Raw genomic sequence first — 23,999 nt, 5'->3', positions numbered from 1 at the left:
TAGGAAATGTAAACTTGTCACAAACATCTCAATAAAATCATCTACCGATACCTGTAGACTTAAAACTGCTGTGCCACTAACCAACAGCCGTGTGTAGTTTCATCAGTGTCATTTGAACCAGTCTCTTCAAGCTTTGATAATGGGGATGTGGATTTAAGAAATGTGGGCAAGGTGGGGTTTCACGGATCATATATTACATTGCGTGCTTTTTTGGCAGTAATGAGAAAAATTACTTAGTAGACTCCCCTTGCATCTTCTGTATTTCAGTATAGGTATATAATATGTTTACCATTATCTAATATGCATTTTCTGAATTTACACTGCAGTTTTAGTTTTTATGATGTAAACTGGATCAAATATGATAAAGTGTGGTTAAATATGACACAAATGTAAGCTTTAGGCTACACTACAGCTCAATCAGTTACTAGAACTTTATTTAACATTCACATTCATTGGCCTTGCCACCTGTCAACCAAATGATCACCTTTCAACCTAACATAGACCTACACTATGCTACAGATCAATCTATCACAACAACCAAGATATCAGAGGGATTCAGTATCACACTTCAACCCAATAGTGGATTTTCTCCATGCTTTGCAGAAAACCTAAATTGGGATGGCTGGACAGAGTAAATGCCATCCACCCAGAATATGAGGTCAGCATCTTTAACAGTTACATAACATTTTTTTTATTTATATACAATTTGTTTCAGATAAATTATAAAATGCTGTTTTGCTCTCCATCGCTTTACACATTAAGGACAGCTCCTGGTGACTCCTGGTTGCTGATCCTGCAACTATACCACTCCAGTCTGTTCGGAAAACTGTCTCCAGGCCTGTTAACATTCAACTATGCTTCAGGTACGTCTTCAAGTACTCCCCTCAGTCTCCCCAAAACACTGAGTAACATCCCCTCATGATGAGTGAGATGTTGAACTCAAGAGAATTACAGGACATTACTGTTTTTGTAATTTTGATCTTGACACTATTTTCTGGTAAAAGCATTACATTATGATGGAGAATAGTAATATGACATGGTGTTGCAGTTATGCTATTTCATCATGGGCATGGGGAGGCAAGTGAGAGGCATTGGGAGGGAAGAGGGAATTTATGGGAGGGAGGGAGGCAGCAGAAGTGGTAGCACGTGGGAGGAGAGTGTGGAAGGCAGGACAATGGGGAAATGAGAAGGTGAAAGGTGGAAGTGGGATAATACAGCAGTGAGAGGGTGGGAGGTGAATGAACTGATGGTGGAAGGTAAATGAGGGAGAGATGGAGGTTAGAGGAATGGAGTGAAGAGCCAATACTGTATCATTAATGAAGTGTCACTACTCACATAGGTCCAGTGTGGATTGCAAATACCGTATGGCAGCGAAACTTGGTAAATATGCTGATGTGTTAATGCTGAACCAATTTATGCTGGAAAAACTGCTCCAATTTTGTCCTCCAGGTGCAAGTCTGGTGCTGTGCAGCATCTTGTCGACATCTCAGGTGCTCATAATGAACAAATTGTGTAAGTGGAGGTTAATACTTCAATCACCATTATGCCTTTCTCACTTGTGCGAGGTTTTCTGCCAGCATCTTGATCCTACTCCATTACCCATGGAAACATTTCTACATGTCTCTCTTGCATTCACAGTACCAGACTTGCATCTGTCGGTCAAAATTGGAAGCAATTTTGATCAGCATAACTTAGTTCCACTTTAACACATTAGAATATCTACCAAGTTTTGCTGTGAATTACAGCCCACACTGGACCTCTGTGAGTAGCTCACCTTTAATTACAACTACCCAGTACTTATCTAACACATCTTGATTGTCCTCCTTACTTTCGTAACTTACTCACATCTTAGAAATCCTCTGCTTTCACCTTGATGCTTTATGTCATGGGAGAGGTTCATTTACTTACAGTCTATAGGTTAAATAATAACTCTGCAACATGCTCATTGAGCCATGATAAAAATTGCTGTTTTGAAGGGCGCGCCGCAGCGCGTAGTGTGAAGCAGTCGCCCTCCGTTTCTGGCGATGGCACCACTGTGGCAATCGCAGCTTTGGTGTCTCCCTATGGTGGGAAAGGGGAAAGGTTGCCTGTTCAAGTGCATTTAAGGGGCGCTATGAGCACGCAAGTCGGTCAGTCTGGGTCAGTCTCTCGTCCCCAGCTTGCTAGTCTGTCTCTCGTCCGCAGTTGTGAGGCAGTTAGTGTCTGTCTGTCATCCGGAGTGCTAGTATATCTTTCGTTCGGATCAACCTTTCAAACCGGCAAAATGAGAGTCTTTCCAATCCGCCAGTAAGAGAACTCAGCGAGTGGTCCCTCGGTCGGGGCTTAGTTCCTCCATCTGACTCTGCGCATTAGGTCGCCAGTCTGCTCGAGTTTGCTCAGGCAATGGTCAAGGCGGTTGGATCGATCAGTCGGTTGGTCGCGCACTGAGACACAAGATGACTTGTCCGTCTTGAGCATTCGCACATGTGAGGTCGCCACTGTGCTGTATAGCGAGGGGTATTGGCTTCGCGGTCGACACGAGAGCAATAGGAGTCAACCCACGACATCGGTCTAGCCGGTGCGAGCTGCGACGCCGTGAGATGGTAGATTGGTGCACCTTCCTGCGTCTGTTGAAGCGGCTGGCAGCAGACGGTTCGTGCTGCATCAGGTCTTCCCAGAAAGCTTAGTTTATTAGAAGTTAAGTGTTAACGAATTTATTGCTTAGAGTGTAACGGCCTAATTCCTGAAACATGTTTTGATCTTGCCTATCATCTTGAGAGGCGGTATCCGTGTACTGTAGAACATCTTAACTTGTTTGGCCAACCCTGTAGAATTTTATATAAGATTGCATTTCATGGCTTTTATTTAAATGATCATTTTAGTATATAAAGTTGCCACCCTTTCACTTTTCTTAGAAGTTAAAATCAAGTTGCACCTTCGGTGAGAAAGTTAATATTTTAATTTTAGTGTTTTCTATCATGTCCATCCTTCCTACAGGGTGCATAGTTCGTGTGCTTGTGTGAATTGTTAAAACTTTTAGTTTAAAGTAATCTGGTGCATTGCAGATTTGCACCAGTGAAATCTTTCATAGGTTGTTGTGAGGGGTTGTAACTACCGCCGTGTCAAAAGGGAGCGGCAAGGTTCTCAGCCCGAAAGCTCATACAGTCAAAAATTTGTATCTTTCTGCCTCAGAATAAATTTTAACATGATATTTAGAGGGTGCTTTCTGCTTATAATTTTAAATCTGTTTCTTTTAAAAAATGCTTTAGGCACCATTAAAGTGAATAAATTACCATTTGTTAAAAACTAATTTGCTAATGATTTCATCAGTTACTCTCTGGCAACTACTTCCATGCTCACATCGTGTGATTAAATGTGTTGATGTTCTTGAAGAATCACTAGTAAATAAAATAAATTTTGAAGAACATTCCTTGAAAATAAATCCACAGTTCACTCATTACATAATTACCACTGTTCATTATGAACTGATTAACTAAACTCAAAAACACACATGATATTTGTGCAGCACAGCTCAACAAAAATATGGGAAACAAATAGCTCCTTTTTTCTGCACTGAAATCAACTTTCTGCAAAGAAGTGGTGGCTTTAGTCTTAATATTTCTCTTGCTTATCTGTTAACTGTTGGCCGAATAATGAAAAACATTCAACAATATTTAAAATATGTCTCCCCTTTGCTTTCCTTTCTAAAAACATTTGCAGATTTCCACAAATTTTAAAAAAACAGCACTATATTTTGAAACAAACAAAAGTAGTTTGACAAATTACATGAACATTTTACATACCCTAAAATTAAATAACCAAATTAAAAAAAGTAAATACATACCTAAATTAAAACATATGCATTCATAAACACAAAAATATTGTTTAAAAAAGTAGTATGCTTACTTTTGCTCTGAAGAAATGGTTCCATGTAAGGTAAAACTTTTGTTATCAGTGCATCCATATCCTCTGAAGGTATTTCCTTTGTCCACTTTTCAAGTGAATCCATTGCATTGTGGCCTAATTCCAAATAACTATTTGCAATACTGAAAATTATCTGCAAACAAATATTTCACAGAAGTTGTTCATTTCTCAACCTTATAAAAATTCAAGCTCGTAAGTCTGAATATGAAAAGAGGAAGGAATGTGAGAAGCGAAGAGACATACTCTGCAGGAAGAGATGAATTGGAATGACCATACATTAAGAGTGAACTGTTGTACAGAATGCGTTGTGAAGACAATGGCCTACAATATCAAGAACCAGTACAGAGATTATTACACAACAGTTCTAAAAAAACATGTGATTTATTTAGCAAAACATCTTTCAGGACTACATTATGCCATTATCAAGTTATGTAAAACTACGACACCACATATCATTACAACATATTACTATACAAACTAACATATATGTAATGTAAATATAACAATATTGCCCTATAAAACAATGGAAAATCAAGGTTGGAATATCAACAATTAGAAAAAGGATAAATTGCTACTCAACATATAAAGATGATACATTAAGCTGCAGACAGGCACAGTGAGCAGATTGTTACACACTGGGATAGCAGAGTGCAATGGGAGAGGGGGGGGGGGGGGGGGGAGAGGAAGGGGAGTAGAAAATGAGATAAGCAGAAACAGGAAGAGACTGGTGGGTGTGTTGGCAAAGGATGAGCACAATGAGGGTTAGGAGATATGACTGAAAGAGGTGGTTATATGACAGATGGGGGTAGAAACTGTTGGGTGGACACTATGCGGACATAGGTTGGGACTGGAATGTTTTGGGAGTGGGGCATGTGTTGTAAGGGTAACTCCCATCTGTGCAGTTCCAAAAAGCTGATGATGGAAGGAAGGACCCAGATGGACCAGTTGTGAGGCAATGGTTAAAATCTAGCACGTTATGTTCAGCTGCATGTTGGGCCACAGGGTGGTCTACTTTGCTGTCTGCCACAGTTTGGCAGTGGCTATTCATCCTGATAGACAGTTGGTTGGTAGTCATACCAAGATGATAAAGTGTGCAATAATTGAAGCAGAGGTGGTATATCACATGGCTGTCTTCACATGTGGGTCAGCCTCTGATGAGGTAGTATCATGGTACTTCAATAGGAAGTGCTCAGTGGATGTGTTAGGCAGATTGTGCACTTTGGTCTTCCAGAGGGATATTATCCCTGTGGCAATGGCGTGTGATCAGGAGTGGGATGGACTAGGATGTTAGGGAGGTTGGGTGGGTGACATAACACAACTTTAGGAGGGGTATCTTGGATAGGATGTCCCTCATTTCAGGGCATGATGGTAGATAATCAAATCCCTGACAAAGGATGTTGTTCAGTTGCTCCAGGTTGGGGTGGTACTGGGTGACAAAGGGAGCGCTCTTTTGTAGCTGACTCTTGGGGGTGGCAGAAGAATTAGTGGGTGTGTGGGGATATGGGACAGGAAACCTGTTTGCAGACTGGGTCTGGAGATGGTGCTTGTCTGTGATGGGGTTTTTGAGACCTTCAGCAGGCAGCTGACAAAATGCAGGTTGGTGGGTTTAATATGAACAGAGGTGTGGAGACAGCCATCAGAGAGGAGTTGGTCAATGTCCAGGATGGTGGCACACTGAGGAAAGGAGAACCTAGTGTAGCAGATGGGAGAAAAGGTGTTCAGGTTGTGAAGGAATGAGGATAGGTGTCTTGGCACTGAGTCCAGATCATGAAGACATGATCAATGAACCTGGATTAGACCAGTGTGGTTTGGTGTTTTGTGAGGCTAGAAAGATATCCTCTAGATGTATTATTTGAAAACAGTCTTTGTTGCAAAATTCTTCATTTGAGGGTTGTCTGTACCTACTTTACAATAAATGAAGGTATTTTAAATCCATCTTTGCAGGCACGGTACAAAATATAATAGTGGCAAATGAGGAAATACCTGCCAAAAAATCTTAAGTACTGACACCAACATCTTTTGTAATGAACTGTTTTTTAGATGGACAAAGCAAGCCAAATGGTATATGTATTTTACCAGAACCACTCATATTATTTTATTTCAATAAAACAACACACTTCTGTGACAAAAATACACATTTCCTTGGAGACACAAGACAGTTTTAAAAATACCTTCAGTGATTTCAGAAATGACCTCAGAAAAAAAAAACAGCTCTCTTGAAAGAAGTGTATAAGGCAGGGAAGTGTTGTGTAAACAAACACTATAGGTGACCACCAATAAAATGTTGGTTCTACTATGTTTATTACTGCCTGTTATTACCCACTCCACTATGTTATGTCTATTATTTTACAGGTACTGTGTGATTTTTCTTTTGATAAATATATAAGTACATACTGTACAAACTGCTAGTGACTGCCACAATTGTCTTCTTTTTACTGTCCACACTTTCTAACATATAAACTACTTTCAAATTGCTAAAAAGGTCTAGAATTAAAAAAAGTTTATAAAATACCACATTTTACAATGTACTTGTTGTGAGAATGTCACAAATCCTGAAATCCACTGCCCATGGCCTCTGGCCTGCCAAAACGCACTGCAGTCCTGGCTCCAGAGATAGACCATGAAAATTCGCCACCTTATGCCACACAAACCGATCCAGCCTGCGGGCAGATGGTGAGACTAGATACAATGGGCAGGGCCTGCAAGTTAGTGGGAAACGATGGGCTTCAGATCGGCATGCCCGAAGTGTTAGACATACCTGCAGAAATCGCCTGCAGTTTTAGCCCATCACAGTAATCCACTCATGTGGCCAGCTACTCATGATTCACAGACAGCATGTTGATGAAATGAGACTGCGGTGATCAATCCATGCAACAGATTACTTGTGCGAATACTCTTGGACTCAAAAAAATGAGGATAGGTATCAACACACCGTAATGATGATTGCTGAGCTGCAGACAGGCACACAGAAAAGACAATCACACTCTCACAACCAAATTTTCAGCCACAGCCTTTGTCAGAAAATCAGAGCGCACACACATTCACACAATCGCTCAGACAAAAGTCATGCATACATAACTGCCTTCTCTGGCCAATGCACCTACAGTCTCCACGAATCAGATCCAAACAAAAGACTCCTCGTGTCTTCCTGCCTCTCTTCGCCAGGTGCTAGGCTAGCAGCAAGAAGTGGTGGCAGCACTGACTGCAACCTGAGGGGTGTGGTAGGAAGGGAAGAAGCAGTAGGAATTAGGCACATGCACTCAGCCGTGTCTGACCAGTGACGATTCATGACATCTCTCAGTAAACAAACCACTTCATCTACTGAGACAAAAACAAGATTTTTCCAGAAGTTTTTCCTTTTTTTAAAAATTTCCATAGTATTTCCCTGATTTCCCTGACATGTTTGAAATTCCCTGATATTACCTGATTGCCATAACTTGTGGCAACCCTGACACTAATCAGCTACAATGATGTGTCCAGGATTGTTGGGTTTGTGGATTTTGGGGAGCATTTAGAAGATTAGTATGCAGGCTGTCATTGAGGTGACGAAGGAAATGGATTCAAGTGAAAGATTTCACTAGTATCTGGAAGAGCATTTACAACAACAGCTCCGTAAGTTATCCTACTGCCACCTTGGAGAACCACTATCCAACCCCTACCTTACATGCAATGGTGCTCCTCATCAACCACTCATAGCACCCAGACTCTGCCCAGGTGAAATTTACAACTTGCTATATCCCCCAAAAGTCCCTACCAACACCCTACCAAATCCAGAGCTAAAACAATCTCAGAACACTGTTGTTCACCTTTCCACCAAAATCATTAGCCCCCCCACAGAAGTTTCTGTCCTATCCATAGACCTAATTTTCAGCCCTACACCAAAATTTAACCTTGTTGGATTTGTCAAAGACTTACTCTCCACCAGATTTCAGCAAGGGAAACACTTCTTTGATACCAGACCTACCAACCAAAGCTAATCTAATCCTAACACTGAACCTTGCCTCTCCCTGTTCATATCACCATCCAATCGTGATCTCGCTCCGCCCCCTCCCCCTCCCCAAACCATCCCGTTGTCATCCTCCATAAATTTGTTTAAATCGAACTTTGCCTCACCATCCTTACACAAGTACCTTCCTGAAGACACCAGCCTCTGAGCAGGAAAAATGACAGCCATACCAGCCTCGAAACAAATCCTCATCATAATCATCCTACCTGCAGCCAAAGATAACACCACTGTCATTATGAACTACAATGACTACCTGACATAAAGCCTGCCAGTTGCTTGGCTCCTCTACCTACAAATTCTGCCGGAGTGATGCCATCTCAGAAGTCCAACAAAATCTCCAGTACCTGCTCAAAGCCTTAGGCCCTTCCCAGAACTGTTCCCATGAATCCATTTACCTTCTCACACCCATGACATCCCACGCACCCACCTTCTCTGGTACACTTGCAAATAAATTTATGGCTCTGCATTGTAACACTTTCTATAATTTCTTCAGCAGCATCACTTTCTAAATAAAATTCAATGACATTTCTCCGTCTGCATAATTTCCTAAAATGTTTACAGGCTCTGCAATACCAAACAACTCTGCATTGAATATGCAACTGAACATGGAGCCATTAATAGTGGTTCGTTGACACTCGGATGTACACTATCACATTCTCTGATTCAGCCTCTTGCAACATAAACAACTGTTCGTTCAATCAAATGCTGCTGGCAATGTCTTGTGGAACTTATAGTAGAAAATTGCAGCGAAATGCAGGAAGATCTGCAGCGGATAGGCACTTGGTGCAGGGAGTAGCAACTGACCCTTAACATAGACAAATGTAATGTTTTGCGAATACATAGAAAGAAGGCTCCTTTATTGTATGATTATATGATAGCGGAACACACACTGGTAGCAGTTAGTTCTGTAAAATATCTGGGAGTATGTGTACGGAATAATTTGAAGTGGAATGATCATTTAAGATTAATTGTTGATAAGGCGGATGCCAGGTTGAGATTCATTGGGAGAGTCCTTAGAAAATGTAGTCCACCGGCAAAGGAGGTGGCTTCCAAAACACTCGTTCGACCTATACTTGAGTATTGCTCATCAGTGTGGGATCCGTACCAGGTTGGGTTGACAGAGGAGATAGAGAAGATCTAAAGAAGGGCGGCATGTTTCGTCATAGGGTTATTTGGTAAGCGTGATAGCGTTACGGAGATGTTTAGCAAACTCAAGTGGCAGACTCTGCAAGAGAGGCGCTCTGCATCGCGGTGTAGCTTGCTGTCCAGGTTTCGAGAGGGTGCGTTTCTGGATGAGGTATCGAATATATAGCTTCCCCCTACTTATACCTCCTGAGGAGATCTTGAATGTAAAATTAGAGAGATTCGAGCGCACACGGAGGCTTTCCAGCAGTCGTTCTTCCCGTGAACCAAATGCGACTGAAACAGGAAAGAGATGTAATTACAGTGGCATGTAAAGCGCCCTCCACCACACACCATTGGGTGGCTTGCGGAGTATAAATGTAGATGTAGTACCAGGGGGCATTCACTAAGTAATTCAACACCTTTTTTCCTTCCTCGGCCAATTTTGATTGAAAAAAATCCAGATTTGTTGTGGAACATCTTAGAATATTCCCACTTGAGCCCTTACAGTTTCATGAAGTTCCAAAAGGTGGCGGCAATATACATAGCAGTCCAAATGGCATCTGTAACAGAAGTGTGTTTCACGCACAGAGCCGTCCTTGAGTTTTTTTTGGCAGACAACCAGAGCTTCACAGATATTCGTAGGCATCTGCAAATGTCTACAGAGACCTGAAAATGAACAAAAGCACTGTCAATCATTATGCAATGCATCTGTTATTGCAACGAGGTCACGCAAAGCTGTCCAATCTCCACCGTGCCAGCCAGCCGCACACAGCTGTGGCTCCTACAGTGTTGGACTCTAATTTGATGTGATCAAAGGATCACAATCAGGCAACTCACTGCACAACTGGATATCTCTGTTGATACTGCTGACACATCCTTTGTTGGGGTACTCAAAGGTGGATGCCAGCTCAGTTCCTCGTCACCTAACAGAAGATCATATAGACCAATAAAGGACAATCTAGCCATAATTGTTCTTGTTATAACATTGATCATGAAAATATTTTGTCAAACATTGTCACGGGTAATGAAAACTGAGTTCATCACTCTAAACCGGAAACAAAATGGCACTTCCTGTGTGACAAAGCAAGTTGGGATCTTTTTACTTTCTCTCTTGTTTTGCTATCTGCTCCCTTATATTCACTTTTTAATTTTTTGCCTGATCGCCATTAACATACATGAGTATAATCTGCATTTCCATAAAAGAGAAAGACTGACCCTCAGTTTTAAAGAATATAGCACAGATATAATTCTGTGCTTAGTTTTATGTATATAATTAATTTCCTACTTTATTTTGACCACTCCTAATTAATAGCTTTGTCATGGTGTGAAATCAGTAATTGTCTCAGGACTCGAATTCTATTGTTGGCTTATAAACAAATATAAATTCTGTAACAGTTATTAACATTTGGAAGAACTACTACCAGCATTCTTAAAGTATTTATTTGGGTCTATTCGAAAACATGTTAGCAAAGCCAGCCCTTATGTAATTCCAAAATAATTACCAGATTTGTCACAAGCCTTGTTTGCGTAACTATATCTGTTAATTTCATTATTTAAACAAATAATTCAGCCTAACCTTTGTGGTAGAAGGAACTGTTCGAAAGGAGGAATTTTTCTATATATTTAGTTAATTGAATGAGTTATGTTTTAATTGTAATTTCTGTAACTTAAACATCGAAAAATGTATAGTTTCAGTGCCTATTATTGTGAGGATATATAAAGGCCTGATTTTTGGTCCCATGACAGTCAGTCCACAGCTGATTTTCATATGAGAAACCTGTATTGGTTAGATCAAAAACAATGCATCAACTTAACCATGAAATAAGTTTAACACAAATAGGTCATGTGTTTAAATAATGACAGTGTCTACCCAATAGTCTCACACGTGCCCTATTATTCTGCAAGAACTGTGTGGTTAGGTTTTTACTACTCACAGATGTTCAACGGTAAACTATTGTAGCGGTATGCTGACGTTTGCCTGCAAACTATTAATGAGGCTTATCAAAAGTTAACCAATAGTGAACTGGCCATATTAACTGTGTAATATTGGGGGGTTATGAACAGTGAAAGTAAAGAACTGTGAAACGCAATCGTGCAACTGTCGGCTACATCATTTACAGTAGTCAGTGTTGAACCTTCACCCCTCACCCCTCATTTTTCAGCGAGTATGATAACACATTATGTCACACCGAAGACTATCAACGAAGAAATTAAGCAGGCGAACGTCACATCTGTTGCCCTACTACTGTCTTTGGGCACAATAAATTAGGACTTGTGAACTTTGAACAATGAACTCGAGCGGTTTACAGTAGACTGATTTTAACGGAGGACATGCAACAGTCAATCAGCACATGGGTTTCATGACTACAATATGACAGCAGCCAATCAGCGGGGGGTTCCATTGAAGCAGCCACTGAGTACAGGAGCAGCCCATCAGCATGCAGGTGGATAAGCCGACCGGGATAAACAACTCGCTTCACCGAGAAAATTACAACTTGCAGCATCTGTGCAGATGACGAAACAAGATAACAGCTGCAGCAGCAGCAACTGCAGAAGACGAGTGAATAAAGATAAAGTAATTCATAGCAAAGACCATTTTATATGAAGTGATACACAATGAGTGGCCTCAACAACAAGACAGTGTGATGGGGGAAAATGGACAACAGAAGAGTGATGTGATTGATAACAAAGCTGTAGGGGTTAAGTTTTTAAATGAACAGAAAGACTTAATTTGGATGATTCTGTATATGATAGTGGTTATAAATCAGACATGAGTGTAACTTTGAATGATGGGGACAAAAGTCCTTTTGTAGATGAAATGACAAAATCATTATCTACATTGTGTTGTGATGTGATGTGAGCAAAATGGACGAAAACAGTACTGAAGTGGATGAAATCATTAAGGCTAAGGGGGAGGAATCTAACTGCGAAAGTCAGTAAGGGCAAAAGTTTATGGCAGATGGAAAATTGGAAGCGACGTTCAGGCAAATTATGAGTAGTATGAGTACGAAAGAAGACATTAGTAGAATGGAAAATAGCATGAAAGAAGACATGACTGGGTTAAAGGATGAACTGAAGAAAGAAATTAAAAAGGAAATTAAAGTATTCAGCTCTAATCTTACAGAATTAAATAAGAAGGCTGAGGCGGTAGTCAAAGATTGTGCTGAAAAGATAAAGAATTTAGTACATAATACTAATAAGAAATTAACATTAATGAGTAGTAAATGTGCAGAAGAGAAAGAAGCTTTGTGATGATTATAGTAGGAAGGTGAAGGCTTCTGAGAAACAGTGTAAAGATGAAGTCAAAGCAGCCACTAAACTTTGTGCTGAAAATAGGGTTAAACTTGAGAACCAAATCGGCCAGATTAAAAATGACTTAGAAACTGAGGTAGATACCAAGTGTGCAGTAATGGCAGAGGAGAAACCGGTAAAAGTAAATGAAAATGTAGATTCAAAATTGGCTAAAATAGAGAAAAAGGTGAAAGAGGTACAAAACCTAAAGCTTAGAGAAAGTGACACTGGGTCTGATTCTGACAGCAGTTGTAATGATGCTAGCAATGATGAATCCAGTAGCGATGAGGACGAGGTATTTGAATTTATAATTTATAATGATGACAATGTGTTAAGTAAAGAAAGAATAGAGGAGGATAATGTTTGGCCTAATAAAGAGTTAAGAGTCAGAGTGGTAATGAGGAAGGGTACCATGCTATCTGTCATTTGACTGTCTGATAATTATTTTGGTAAGCAGGATGATAGTTTTTCCAGAGAAAGGATTAATGAGGATTTGCTGTATGAAGAAGATCAAATGGTAAGTAAAAAGGAAGTGTGGCACCCTGTAATAACAGCATGTGTTTATTCTGGTTTTATGAAATGAATGTTTTTGTTGTGCCGATCGCAACTCAGCATCTCCACTATATGGTGAGTAGCAACTTTCCTTCTCTAATATTGTCATGGTCAAAGAATTTCTGTCGGAAAGGTAAACAGAAAATGAAAGATGTCAGCATATGTGGAGGAGAAGGTGCAGATTATTTGAAAACTATAATTAACATCTGAAGCAATCAGCTCATGTGTGTAATCAGTATAATTTGGTGCAGCAGCAGAGGCAATATGCAATAAGAACCATCTTGAATACTTGGTCTTAATATTAATTGTGGTAAATGTAAGTGTTTGTGTACAGTGCAATCAGTATATGGAGATAACTATCTGTGTCATGGTACAGCCTCTTCTAGAATTAAGGAAATGAAACATTACACATAGTTGCCTGGAGTAATGTGTGCAGAAAGAATAAGCAAGACTTGTATTATACAGCCCTTCAGGCTAGAATCTCAAGCAATTTGATGGAATACAGTGAAATAATAGTTTTCTTTAAGCGACAATTTTGTCTGATCAGTAATGAGAGTTAAGTTGCCTTAGCATAAGGATCTGTTACTGCGGTCTGTTTTTCAGTAGAATCAATTTTGCACTAGATAAGAAGAGCAGGTGTTTATTTATCAGATAATGAAGCAAATAATGAAATAATAAAATTAATAAAGTTAGGGTCTTAATGGTTAGGGAGCCTGTCTTCGCAGTTGGGATATTTTTTTGAGAATACTCTCCACTAGCTAACGAGGTGAGAAATGTAAGTAAAATAATGGAGCTGACAGGCAAGATTGAGTAATGAAAAAGATAACTGTATACAAACAAAAGTGGTGTAACTATACTGATGATCTATTTTTGAACTAGGCAACATTGGGTACTGTGTGTATTGTGCAGTTCGTGACACTGCGTCTGGGAATGAGAGCTTAATAAAAAGACCAATATTTTAGTGAGGTACAAGTCCAATAATGCTTCATCACTGGATCTATAAGTTATCTGAAAACTTCTATTTGTATGGTAATACTTGGACAATGAACAGTAATTTTTGATAACTGTGGTGCTAGAGTGATGTGAATATTCTTACAGATCGACTATTTGGTAACATTCTGTGATTTTGTGAGGATTTAAGTTTCTGGTTGAATGTGAGCTGAGTGAAGAAGTAGGACAATGATTTGATACAACTTTCATCCCCTTAATTTTGATTTGAGTAGTTATTAAGTTATGTGATGATGACTCTATTCTTTTTTCATAATATAATAATTAGTAAATCTATGCTAAAGCACACCTTGAGTTTTTGCTAGAGATAAGGTACATATTTTGGACATTAAGGTCATATGAATCCATAAATGGTGTAAATTTCAAACCAGGACTTGATATTTTAGTGATTTTGCAAGTGGAGAAGAAACAAAAATCTTTCAAGTTTAATCAGTTTCAGACAGAGTCATGACCTAGTGCAATGTTTTATAGTGTAATGTGCACTTGATACCTTTTGTACTATAGTCAATTTTAGTGCTAATTATTGTGATGTTATGAGAACTATGTAATGTATTTATTTATGATGTAATGATCATTATTTGCCATTAGCATGAAACATTTTTTTCTTATACTTAGAAATAAAAGTGAGTGTATTACAGTAGGGTATTTTTTCTACTTTTTTATGTACTGTGGCGGAGGAGAACCACTCCAAGGGAACTGACAGCAGTGCATTTCCTTACTAACTGCCACTTGGACCTGTTGGAGGCAATGGGCATTTGGTGAGAAAATGTGTTAAAGATCATTAAAAGGGTGAAAGTGCTTGTGCAAAATACTGAACATTGAAAAAGTGAAATTTTTGTCTGAAAATGAACTGCAATGTGCAGTGCAATTTAACTTTTTTTTTAAGAAAGACAGGACTTGTATAAAGCGAAATATATATTAGAATGTAATCTTTGTTTACCCTAAAAGGGCATCACCTATGATGAAGATGGCCAATTTTTATTAAAAATATAACTTGTGAGTATTTTGTGTCATTGTACAATACACTATACGTAAATATTTTGCATGGCGATTTCATATAAGTAGGAATTTGGAAAACATGTGTAATGTAGTTTTCGATAAGATTTCTATGTTATATTTTTTTGTGTGTAGATTGTTAAATCCACTTTCTGCGGTCACTTGTGGTCATTGAATTACCTAGTCAGCTACTTGCAATATTTATCTGGTCAATCCAATGAGGGAGTAAAGTGACGAAGCAAGCTGAAATCTTTTTACTTCTCCTCTTGTTTTGCTATCTGCCTCCTTATATTCATTTTTTCAGTTTTTGCCTAATTACCATTAACATAGGAAAGCTGACTGAAAATTAATGCCGCCACCTTCGTAACTCTTCAACAGTTGGCAGCATTGGTATGTGGTAGCTACTGGCTTGTACCATAGCCTCTTCTCCATAGCTCCAATTGGCAGGAAGCCCTTAGCATTGAATGGTAGCATTGTTACGGTGTAAAGTATGGAACCCGGCACAGACGGTCAGTCAATACAATTTAAGCAATGTGCAGTCACTGAATTCTTGACAGCAGAAGCTGTCACCCCAAAGGAGATTCATCAGAGAATGAAAGCAGTTTATAGTGATTGTGTTGATGTGAGTGCTGTGTGTCGTTGGGTGAGTAGGTTTAAAGATGTTGAGGTGGGCACATCTGATCCATGTGACTAACAAGGAGTTGGGCGTCCTGTGACAGCAACCACAGAGTTTCACAAGCAAAATGTTGACAGATTGATTCAGGACAATCATCGTATCACTCAGAGAGAAATTCGAAGCACAATCAGTATTTCACAAGAACGTGTGGGTCACATTATTGCTTTGCTTGGCAAACCACACACTTCATGTGCCACCACAGCAGAACTTCAGAGACTGAATCTCACCACCATACGGCATCCTCCATACAGTCCAGATTTAGTACTGTCTGACTTCCATCTCTTCTCGATAATGAAAGACGATCTGCAGGGATATGATTATGCTTCTGATGAAGATGTTGAGAGAACTGTAAGACTGTGGTTGCAGAAACACAGTGTCAACTTCTTACGAGGCGGCTTCAGAAAACTTGTTCATCATTGGCAGAAATGCATTTAATTGGCTGGTCATTATGTGGAAAAGTGAATATTGCTAATTAAAGATCCCATGCTAAGGATTATTTCTGCATTTGATTTATTAAAATATTTACCCATCCAAACCCAATTACTGAAGATGGATGCATTAATTTTCATTCAACATTCGTACATGAGTATAATCTGCATTTCCATAAAAGAGAAAGGCTGACCCTCAGTTTTAAAGAATATAGAAGACCTTTTGTTCCCTGAAGCACAACAGAAATTTTACCCTTGTTCAATGTTTCTTGATAGTCGACACTTCAAGCACTGAACCTGGATTCTCCAATCAGAGCACTGAATGTCATGTCCCAACCATTTGCCGTTGCCAAGCTGCCACAATTGTTCAATTTGCTTCAATTCTTCATCTGGCTTTCTTTCTTGATGTGTTTGAATCCCAAATTCTTTTATTTCGTATTCAATCACATGTGATTGCCAACACACACACACACACACACACACACACACACACACACACACACACACACACACACGCGCGCGCGCGATTATGCTAACAAAATACGTATGTTTTCAACACAGCACAACATATACAGCTATATACAGTTATTATAATCAAAAAGATCAGCTTACATTAGATAAATTTCACATACATTGCATGGAGCCGAATTTTTGAAGGCTGCAACCCACTGTTGTGAATGGTTCACTAGTGTCATAAACATAACAATCTTATACATTGTAATGGTGCAGCGAAGTAGTCAGAGTATAAACCTGATGTGTGGGGTGTAGGTTCGAAGCTCATCAAAGGCTGCAATTTTTAAATCTAATCAAACGACTGATTATTATTTTTATTCAATTAATTGGTTTAAATGTATTTTTTTATTTCTAACACTTTGTCGCACATCATCATACTAACTTTTCTCTTTGCTCTTATTTTTCTTCCTATGATTCTTTTTTTGTTTGGAATCTGCCTGTACCACCTATAACCTGCTTCCAAGTGCCAACCACTACCACTTATATTGGTAACACGGCAGCTCATGTGGTCAGTGTGAGGATAGTTTCAGCTAATCAATTATAACGAGAAATTACAGTTTGCTTTTCGGGCTGAAACTAAATTTTTTCTGTCTTTAGTTTGCCCACAGATGTTAGCTTTAATTGTCATTTCAAAGCTATTGTGATTTTAATTCTGTCTCAGATTGTTCACCACTATTTTCTTGGATGCAATGCACAATATGAGGCTGTGGTTAAGTTAGGGCACAAGTTAAAATCAAGGGCTATAAAACACATCATCTGCTGCACTTCAGTCATTAGTCACTTAAAATCAAGTGTCGCAAAACATCTTGCACTTCCACCACACAGCGTGGTGGCTGCTTTCAACATTGCTCCACATTATACATTAACAGGATTTTGAAGTGATCCGTTGTCTTTGTGTGTTGCCAGTACCCAAGTGGTAACTGGCAGCTGATATGACAACATTGTAGCAGAAAGTGACAGATGTCAACTATCAAGTAATTTTAACTGGACTATACTTCGCTTCATTACACATTAAGACTTCTAGAATCTCTTACTTGCTAGTATGATTCCATGAGAATCTTATGAATGGTTGCTTCTTTCACACAGGCGAATTTCCTTCTCGGACAAAAGTAAATTGTGCAAATAAAAGATAGTATTCTGATGGTAGTGGTTGTTATACTGACCATAATGCTATCCCGTCTACGTTACTCTTGATATTTCCGTACTTGCTGTAACATTTGATCTATCAAAATTTGCCTTTTCTCTGATCAATTCTTCTGTTGTTTGTAGAAAAGTGTAGGGTGGGGTGGGGGTGCAGAGTGCCGGATGAAATACACAGGGCATATTCCAGTGATTTGAGATGGAGATCCTGGTGGAGGGAAGTAAGAGGCATTCCACCCGGCAATCCCACCCAAGGGCTGCTATCAGGAGGGACACACCCCTCATTTGCAAAGAGGAGGGGTACATAGGATGGTCAGGGAATCGTCGAATGGCAATTACATAAGAAATCAGGAGTTGGCTCCATCGTATTCGTAGAAGGGGAATCCCTGCATCTGCAATGGGACTGTCAACAGGACTGGTGCGAAAGGCACCAATAGCCAGACGCACCCCATAATGATAAACAGGGTCAAATAGTTTCAGAGTGGAAGGAGTTACTGAAGCATAGACCTGACAACCATAATCTAGTCTGAGCAAATATGGAGTCTGGTAAATATGGAGGAGAGCAGCACAGTCTGCATCCCCAGACGTGTGGGCCAGGAGGCAGACAGCATTAAGCTTCTACATGCTGGTACTCTTCAGGCGGCAAATATTGGGCTGCCATGTCAGCTTTTCATTAAACAGAAGATCCAAGAAATGGGACTGTGCTATAACATCCAACAATGGTTGCCTAAATAAAGTTCTGGATTGGGGTCTGCTGTAGGTCAACAGTAAAAATGCAAAACCCAGGTTTTGGAGGCAGAAAACTGGAAGCCATGGAAAAGGGCTCAGGGGATCATCAGATCGTGCCTTAGAGCTAGAATTCAGCAGATGCTACTGAGTGGGAGCTGCACCACATGCAAAAATTGTCAACATACAGTTCTGGGGTAATCAGAGGCCCCCAACAGAGGTTACAAGCCCATTGATGGAAATGAGGAAGAGTACGACAATACAGCGCCCTGTGAGATACTGTTCTCCTAGATCCAAGGTGTGATAAGTGAAGTGCTAACTCCAACTCTGACGAGCCAGTAGGACAAACTCCTGGACAAAAATCTGATGGGGGCCATGAAGGCCCCAATGATGGACAGTAACTAAAATGTGGCAGCACACCCACTTTGTATGCCTTACATAGGTCAAACAAAGACTGTGACAAGGTGTCAGCAGTTAGTAAGCCTGGCAGATTGCTGTTTCCAATCTGAGTAAATGGTCAGTTGTAGATCATCCTTTCCAGAAGCCACAATGATAAGGAGACAACAGGCCCCAAGATCTGAGTACCCAACATAATCAGAAGCTAAAAATCCTCTCTAGCAGTTTACAAAGTACATTGGTCAGGCTAATCAGTCAGTAGCTGTCAAGAGACATTGGGGTCTTCCCGGGCTTAATGACAGGGATAAATACGCTGTCTCGACACTGGAAAGGGAAGGCACCTGTAAGCCAACTGCGGCTGAAGACCCTGAATCAATGTTGCCTCTGGGGAATGTCCAAGTGTTGGATCATCTGGCTGTGGATGGAATCTGGGTCTGGGGCCATATCATTTGAAGAGGTAAGGGCCTGCAAGAATTCCCACTCAGTGAACAGCATATTATAGGCTTCAGCTTTGTAGGGGTTGAAATAGAGAGGGGTTTCCTTCAACTTGTCATTTCCGCCAGAGAAAGGTAGCGAGATAAAAAGAGGATGCTGATGCTGTCACGAAGCGTGTTGCAGGGGGATCTGCGAGGACTAACGGATCAGTACACATAGCACCCTGCAGGGTAAGATCTTGAACAGTTGATTGTTGCTGTCAGCCCAGAAGGCTACAGAGCTTGGACAAAACCTGCGATGAAGAGATATACGTCCCCAGGGAGGAAACATAGTGCTCCCAGCATTCCCTTTTACGCAAATTAATAAGGTAGCGAGCCTTAGCACGGAGACCCTTAAAAGTAAGAAGACTGGTCTGTGAATAGTGTCATTTAAATCACTGCAGTGCCCGTTGGCGGTCCTTGGTTCACCATGCTACCAGTCGACGACGAGGGGGACCTGTGGATACGGGGATAGCAGTGCGATTGGCATGCAGAATAGTGTCAGAGACATCTTGCATGACCACATCAATTTAATCGGAGAGAGAGGTGTCAAAGTACACAGCAGACATATGTAAAGGCCAACTGCCTCTAGGGAATGACCAATGTGGGGGCCTGTCTGCCTGGCGATGACGGGGGAATAATAGAATCACCAATAAGTGGTCACTGTCACAGAGATCACCATGGGGTGACCAATGTAGTGAAGCCATGAGAGCGAGGGAGGAAATCATGAAGTCAATAGTGGAAAAGGTGCCATGAGCAGCACTGAAGTGTACAGGGGAGCTGTCATTGAGGAAACAAAAATCAAAGTCTGTTTTTTGAGTCATCTGTCTTCCAACTGGTTTGGTGCAGCCCACCACAAATACCTCTCCTGTGACAACCTCCCCATCTTAAGAGTAGCATTCGCACTTACATCCTCAATTATTTGCTGCATACATTCCAATCTCTGTCTTCTTCCACAGTTTTTGCCATTGACAGCTCCCTCTAGTACCATGGAAGTCGTTCCCTGATGTCTTAATAGATGTTGTATCATCCTACCCCTTCTCCTCTTCAGTGTTTTCCACATATTCCTTTCCTCTCCGATTCTGCACAGAGCCTTCTCATTCCTTACCTTATCAGTCGAACTAATTTTCAAAATTCTTCTGTAGCACCACATCTCAAATGCTTCAATTCTCTTCTGTTCCAGTTTTCCCACAGTACATGTTTCACTGCGATACAATGCTGTGCTCCAAACGTCCATTCTCACAAATTTCTTCCTCAAATTAAGGCCTATTTTTGGCACTAGTATACTCTTGGCCAGGAATGCCCTTTTTGTCAGTGCTAGATTGCTTTTGACGTCGTCCTTGCTCCATCCATCATCGGTCATTTTGCTGCCTAGGTAGTAGAATTCCTTAACTTCACCTGTTCCATAACCATCAATCCTGATGTCAAGTTTCTCGCTGTTCTCATTACTTTAGACTTTTTTCGATTTACTTTCAAATCATATTCTGTACTCATTAAACTGTTCATTCCATTCAGGTCATGTAATTCTTCTTCACTTTCACTCAGGACAGCAATGTCATCAACAAATCATATCACTGATATCATTTCACCTTGAATTTTAATTCCACTCCTGAACCTTTCTTTTATATCCAGCACTGATTCTTTGATGTACAGATTGAACACTATGGGGGAAAGACTACATCCCTGTCCTACATCCTTTCTGATGCAAGTACTTGGTTCTTGGGTCAGCCACTCTTACTATTCCTTCTTGGCTCTTATACATATTGTATGTTACCTATCTCTCACTATAGCTTATCCCTATTTTTTCAGAATTTTGAACATCTTGCACCATTTTACTCTGTCAAACACTTTTGCCAGGTCAAAAGATCCTATGAATGTGTCTTAATTTTCCTTTAGTCTTGCTTTCATTATCAACCACAATGTCAGAATTGCCTCTCTGGTGTCTTTACCATTCCTACATTCCTAAAGCCAAACTGATCGTCGTCTAACAATTCCTCTTCCCCCCCCCCCCCCCCCCCCCCCCCCCCCCCCCATTCTTCTGTATATTGTTCTTGTCAGCAATTTGGATGCATGAGATGTTAAACAGATTGTGCAATAGTTCTCAGACTTGTCAGCTCCTTTAGTCTTCAAAAGAGTGTGGTATTTTTCTGCAAGTCCGCTGGTATGTCGCCAGACTTATACATTCTACACACCAACATGAATAGTCATTTTATTGCCACTTCCTCCAATGATTTTATAGATATTCTGATGGAATGTTATCTATCCCTTCTGGCTTATTTGATCTTAAGTCATCCAAAGTCTCTTAAATTCTTATTCTAATCTGGATCCCCTATCTTTTCTAAATTGACTCCTGTTTCTTTTTCCATTGCATCAGACAAATCTTCCACCTCTTAGAGGCCTTCAGTGCACTTTCATTCCAGCTACCCGCACTCTCTCTCTCTCTCTCTCTCTCTCTCTCTCTCTCTCTCCTCTGCATTTAATAGTGGAATTCCCATTGCACTCTTAATGTTACCACCCGTGCTTTTAATTTCACCTATATGCTGAGCCAATCCTTCAAAAAAACATTTCTTATTCAATTCCTCCATGTTTCTCATGCAGCCCGTTTGCCTTAGCTTCCCTGCACTTCCTATTTATTTCATTCCTCAGCACCTTGTATTTCTGTTTTTCTGAATTTCCTTCTTTGCTTGATCAACTGAAGTATTTCTTCTATTACCCATGGTTTCACCACAGTTACCTTCTTGGTACATATGTTTTTCTTTCAAACTTCTGTAAGTGTCCTTTTTAGAGATGTCCATTCCCCTTCAACTGTACTGCCTACTAAGTTGTTTCTTATTGCTGGATCTATAGCTTTAGACAACTTCAAAAGTCTCTCATCATTTCTTACTACTTCTGTATCCCACTTCTTTGCCTATTGATTCTTCCTGGCTAACCTCTTAAACTTCAGCCTACTCTTCATCACTATTACATCATGATCTGAGTCTATATCTACCCTTGGGTATGCCTTACAATCCAGTACCTAATTTCGGATTATCCGTCTGACCATGATGTAATTAACTGAAATCTTCCCGTATCACCTGGCCTTTTCTATCCATCGAAGTGGCACTTCCCCACAAGAGATGCCGAGCATTTAAGTCCCCGAGAAGGAAATATGGGGGCGGAAGTTGCTGGAGTAAGATAGGCAGTTCAATATAACGAAGTGACCTACCCAGAGGGAGGTAGATATTGCAAATGGTGATTGCTGTGGTCATTTGCATTCATCCCGCTATTGCTTCCAGTCACTAATGACATCGAAGCGAAACTAAGTGCAGACCTTTCCAGATGCTATCACAGGGCCGGCACGGTTCCAACAGAATGTCCGATAATCACAAAACATTGAAGAGTGGTCATAACACATTTCTTGAAGAGCAAGATAGAATGCAGTAAAAGAGGAAACAACGTGTTGCATTTCTGGTAGGTGACGGTAATATTCAAGTGCAATTCAACTGGATTATCACGTGGCGACATTACACATTAGACATACAGAAGCCGAGGGCAGGTCATGTCACCAGGTCAGTGGTCATCACCGACGAGGATGGGGTGACATCCACAAAAACACTGGGGCTGATTCGGAGTGAGAAGGAGGGGGCGGACTTGCAGCGTTTTTTCTTCTCCCTAACAGGGAAGGAGGTGGTGTTATCAGTTGGATAATAGGTAGCGACGATGTCCGGGTTGGACCGAGAGCGAGTGGCTTTGGGGCCCTCTGAGCGCTGGTTCCTCACCCAAACCGGGGTAGCAGGATTCCTCTCTTGAGAACATCATCAGGCAGTGGAGTTACGAGAGGGAGCCCCACCCTTAACAAGAGCCAGAGAAGAGCTACGACAGTCGAGGTTCTTTATTACCTGGATTCTTTTTTCCTTTGTATATACTGGACACTCCAGTGAATGAGCATATTATAGACCAAAGCAGTTTACACGTTTAAACGGTGGGGTGCAAGGGCTCCCCACAAGAAGAGTGCAGCCACAGTTACTACAGATGGGAATGGCATCACATCGCAACGACATGTCGCCAAACTTGAGGCACTGGAAGCACTGTATGGGAAGTGGAATGTATGGTGCGACATGGCATCTGTGTACCATCACCTTAACTTCCTGGGGAAGGGTATCTCCCTCAAAGGGCAGGATGAAAGAGCTGGTGTCTACATCATTGTCCTTAGGGTCTCTCTGGACACGCCAGACAAAATTAATGCCACACTGTTCCTGATTAGCCGTAAGTTCATCATCGGACTCTAGGAGAAGGTCCCTATGGAAACTTACACCTTGTTTCATACTGAGAGACTTGTTAGAAGTGATATTCACTGGGATGTCTCCTAAACAATCGCAGGCACAAAGGAAGGTTGACTGACTGGCAGAAGTTGTATTTATAAGGAGGCAGCCAGATCTCAACTTGCTCAAGGATTCAACTTCGCCGAAATTTTCCTCAATGTGTTCCACAAACAAAAAAAGTTCTGGTGGTGGCAGAAGTTTCGCCATCAGCCATGGTACAGACCAGGAACCGCAGTAAGGGTTTCGCCCCAAGCCAGCAGGCTTGGCCCCCACTCCCAGGCGGCAGCCAACGGGGAAATTTGGGGAAGGCAGACATGGGAACGGAGACAGAAAAACTAATACCAGGAGAGATGTGGCCAAGGATGAGCAGCCAGAGAGTTTAACACTTTTCACGTGCCAAATGTCTGCCCTGGTACCGCCCACTCCAATCAGGCATTTGCCTCGCAGGCGCCATCCACTCACAGC

General features: G+C 40.8%; 1 protein-coding gene across 1 annotated transcript in view; it reads right to left on the bottom strand.

Annotated features, from left to right (window-relative positions):
• LOC126167810 (DNA-dependent protein kinase catalytic subunit-like) overlaps positions 1 to 23,999 on the bottom strand; it is a 540,256-nt gene that overhangs the window by 397,005 nt on the left and 119,252 nt on the right. The window contains exon 13 of the mRNA XM_049920510.1: positions 3,886 to 4,036. Within this exon, the coding sequence (XP_049776467.1) occupies positions 3,886 to 4,036 (151 nt within the window). The remainder of the gene's footprint in view (positions 1 to 3,885; positions 4,037 to 23,999) is intronic.

This window comes from Schistocerca cancellata, chromosome 1, assembly GCF_023864275.1.
Source record: "Schistocerca cancellata isolate TAMUIC-IGC-003103 chromosome 1, iqSchCanc2.1, whole genome shotgun sequence".
Taxonomy (NCBI): Eukaryota; Metazoa; Arthropoda; class Insecta; order Orthoptera; family Acrididae; genus Schistocerca; species Schistocerca cancellata.
Note: the sequence above shows the minus strand (reverse complement) of the source record. Positions and strands in the feature narration are given on the sequence as shown.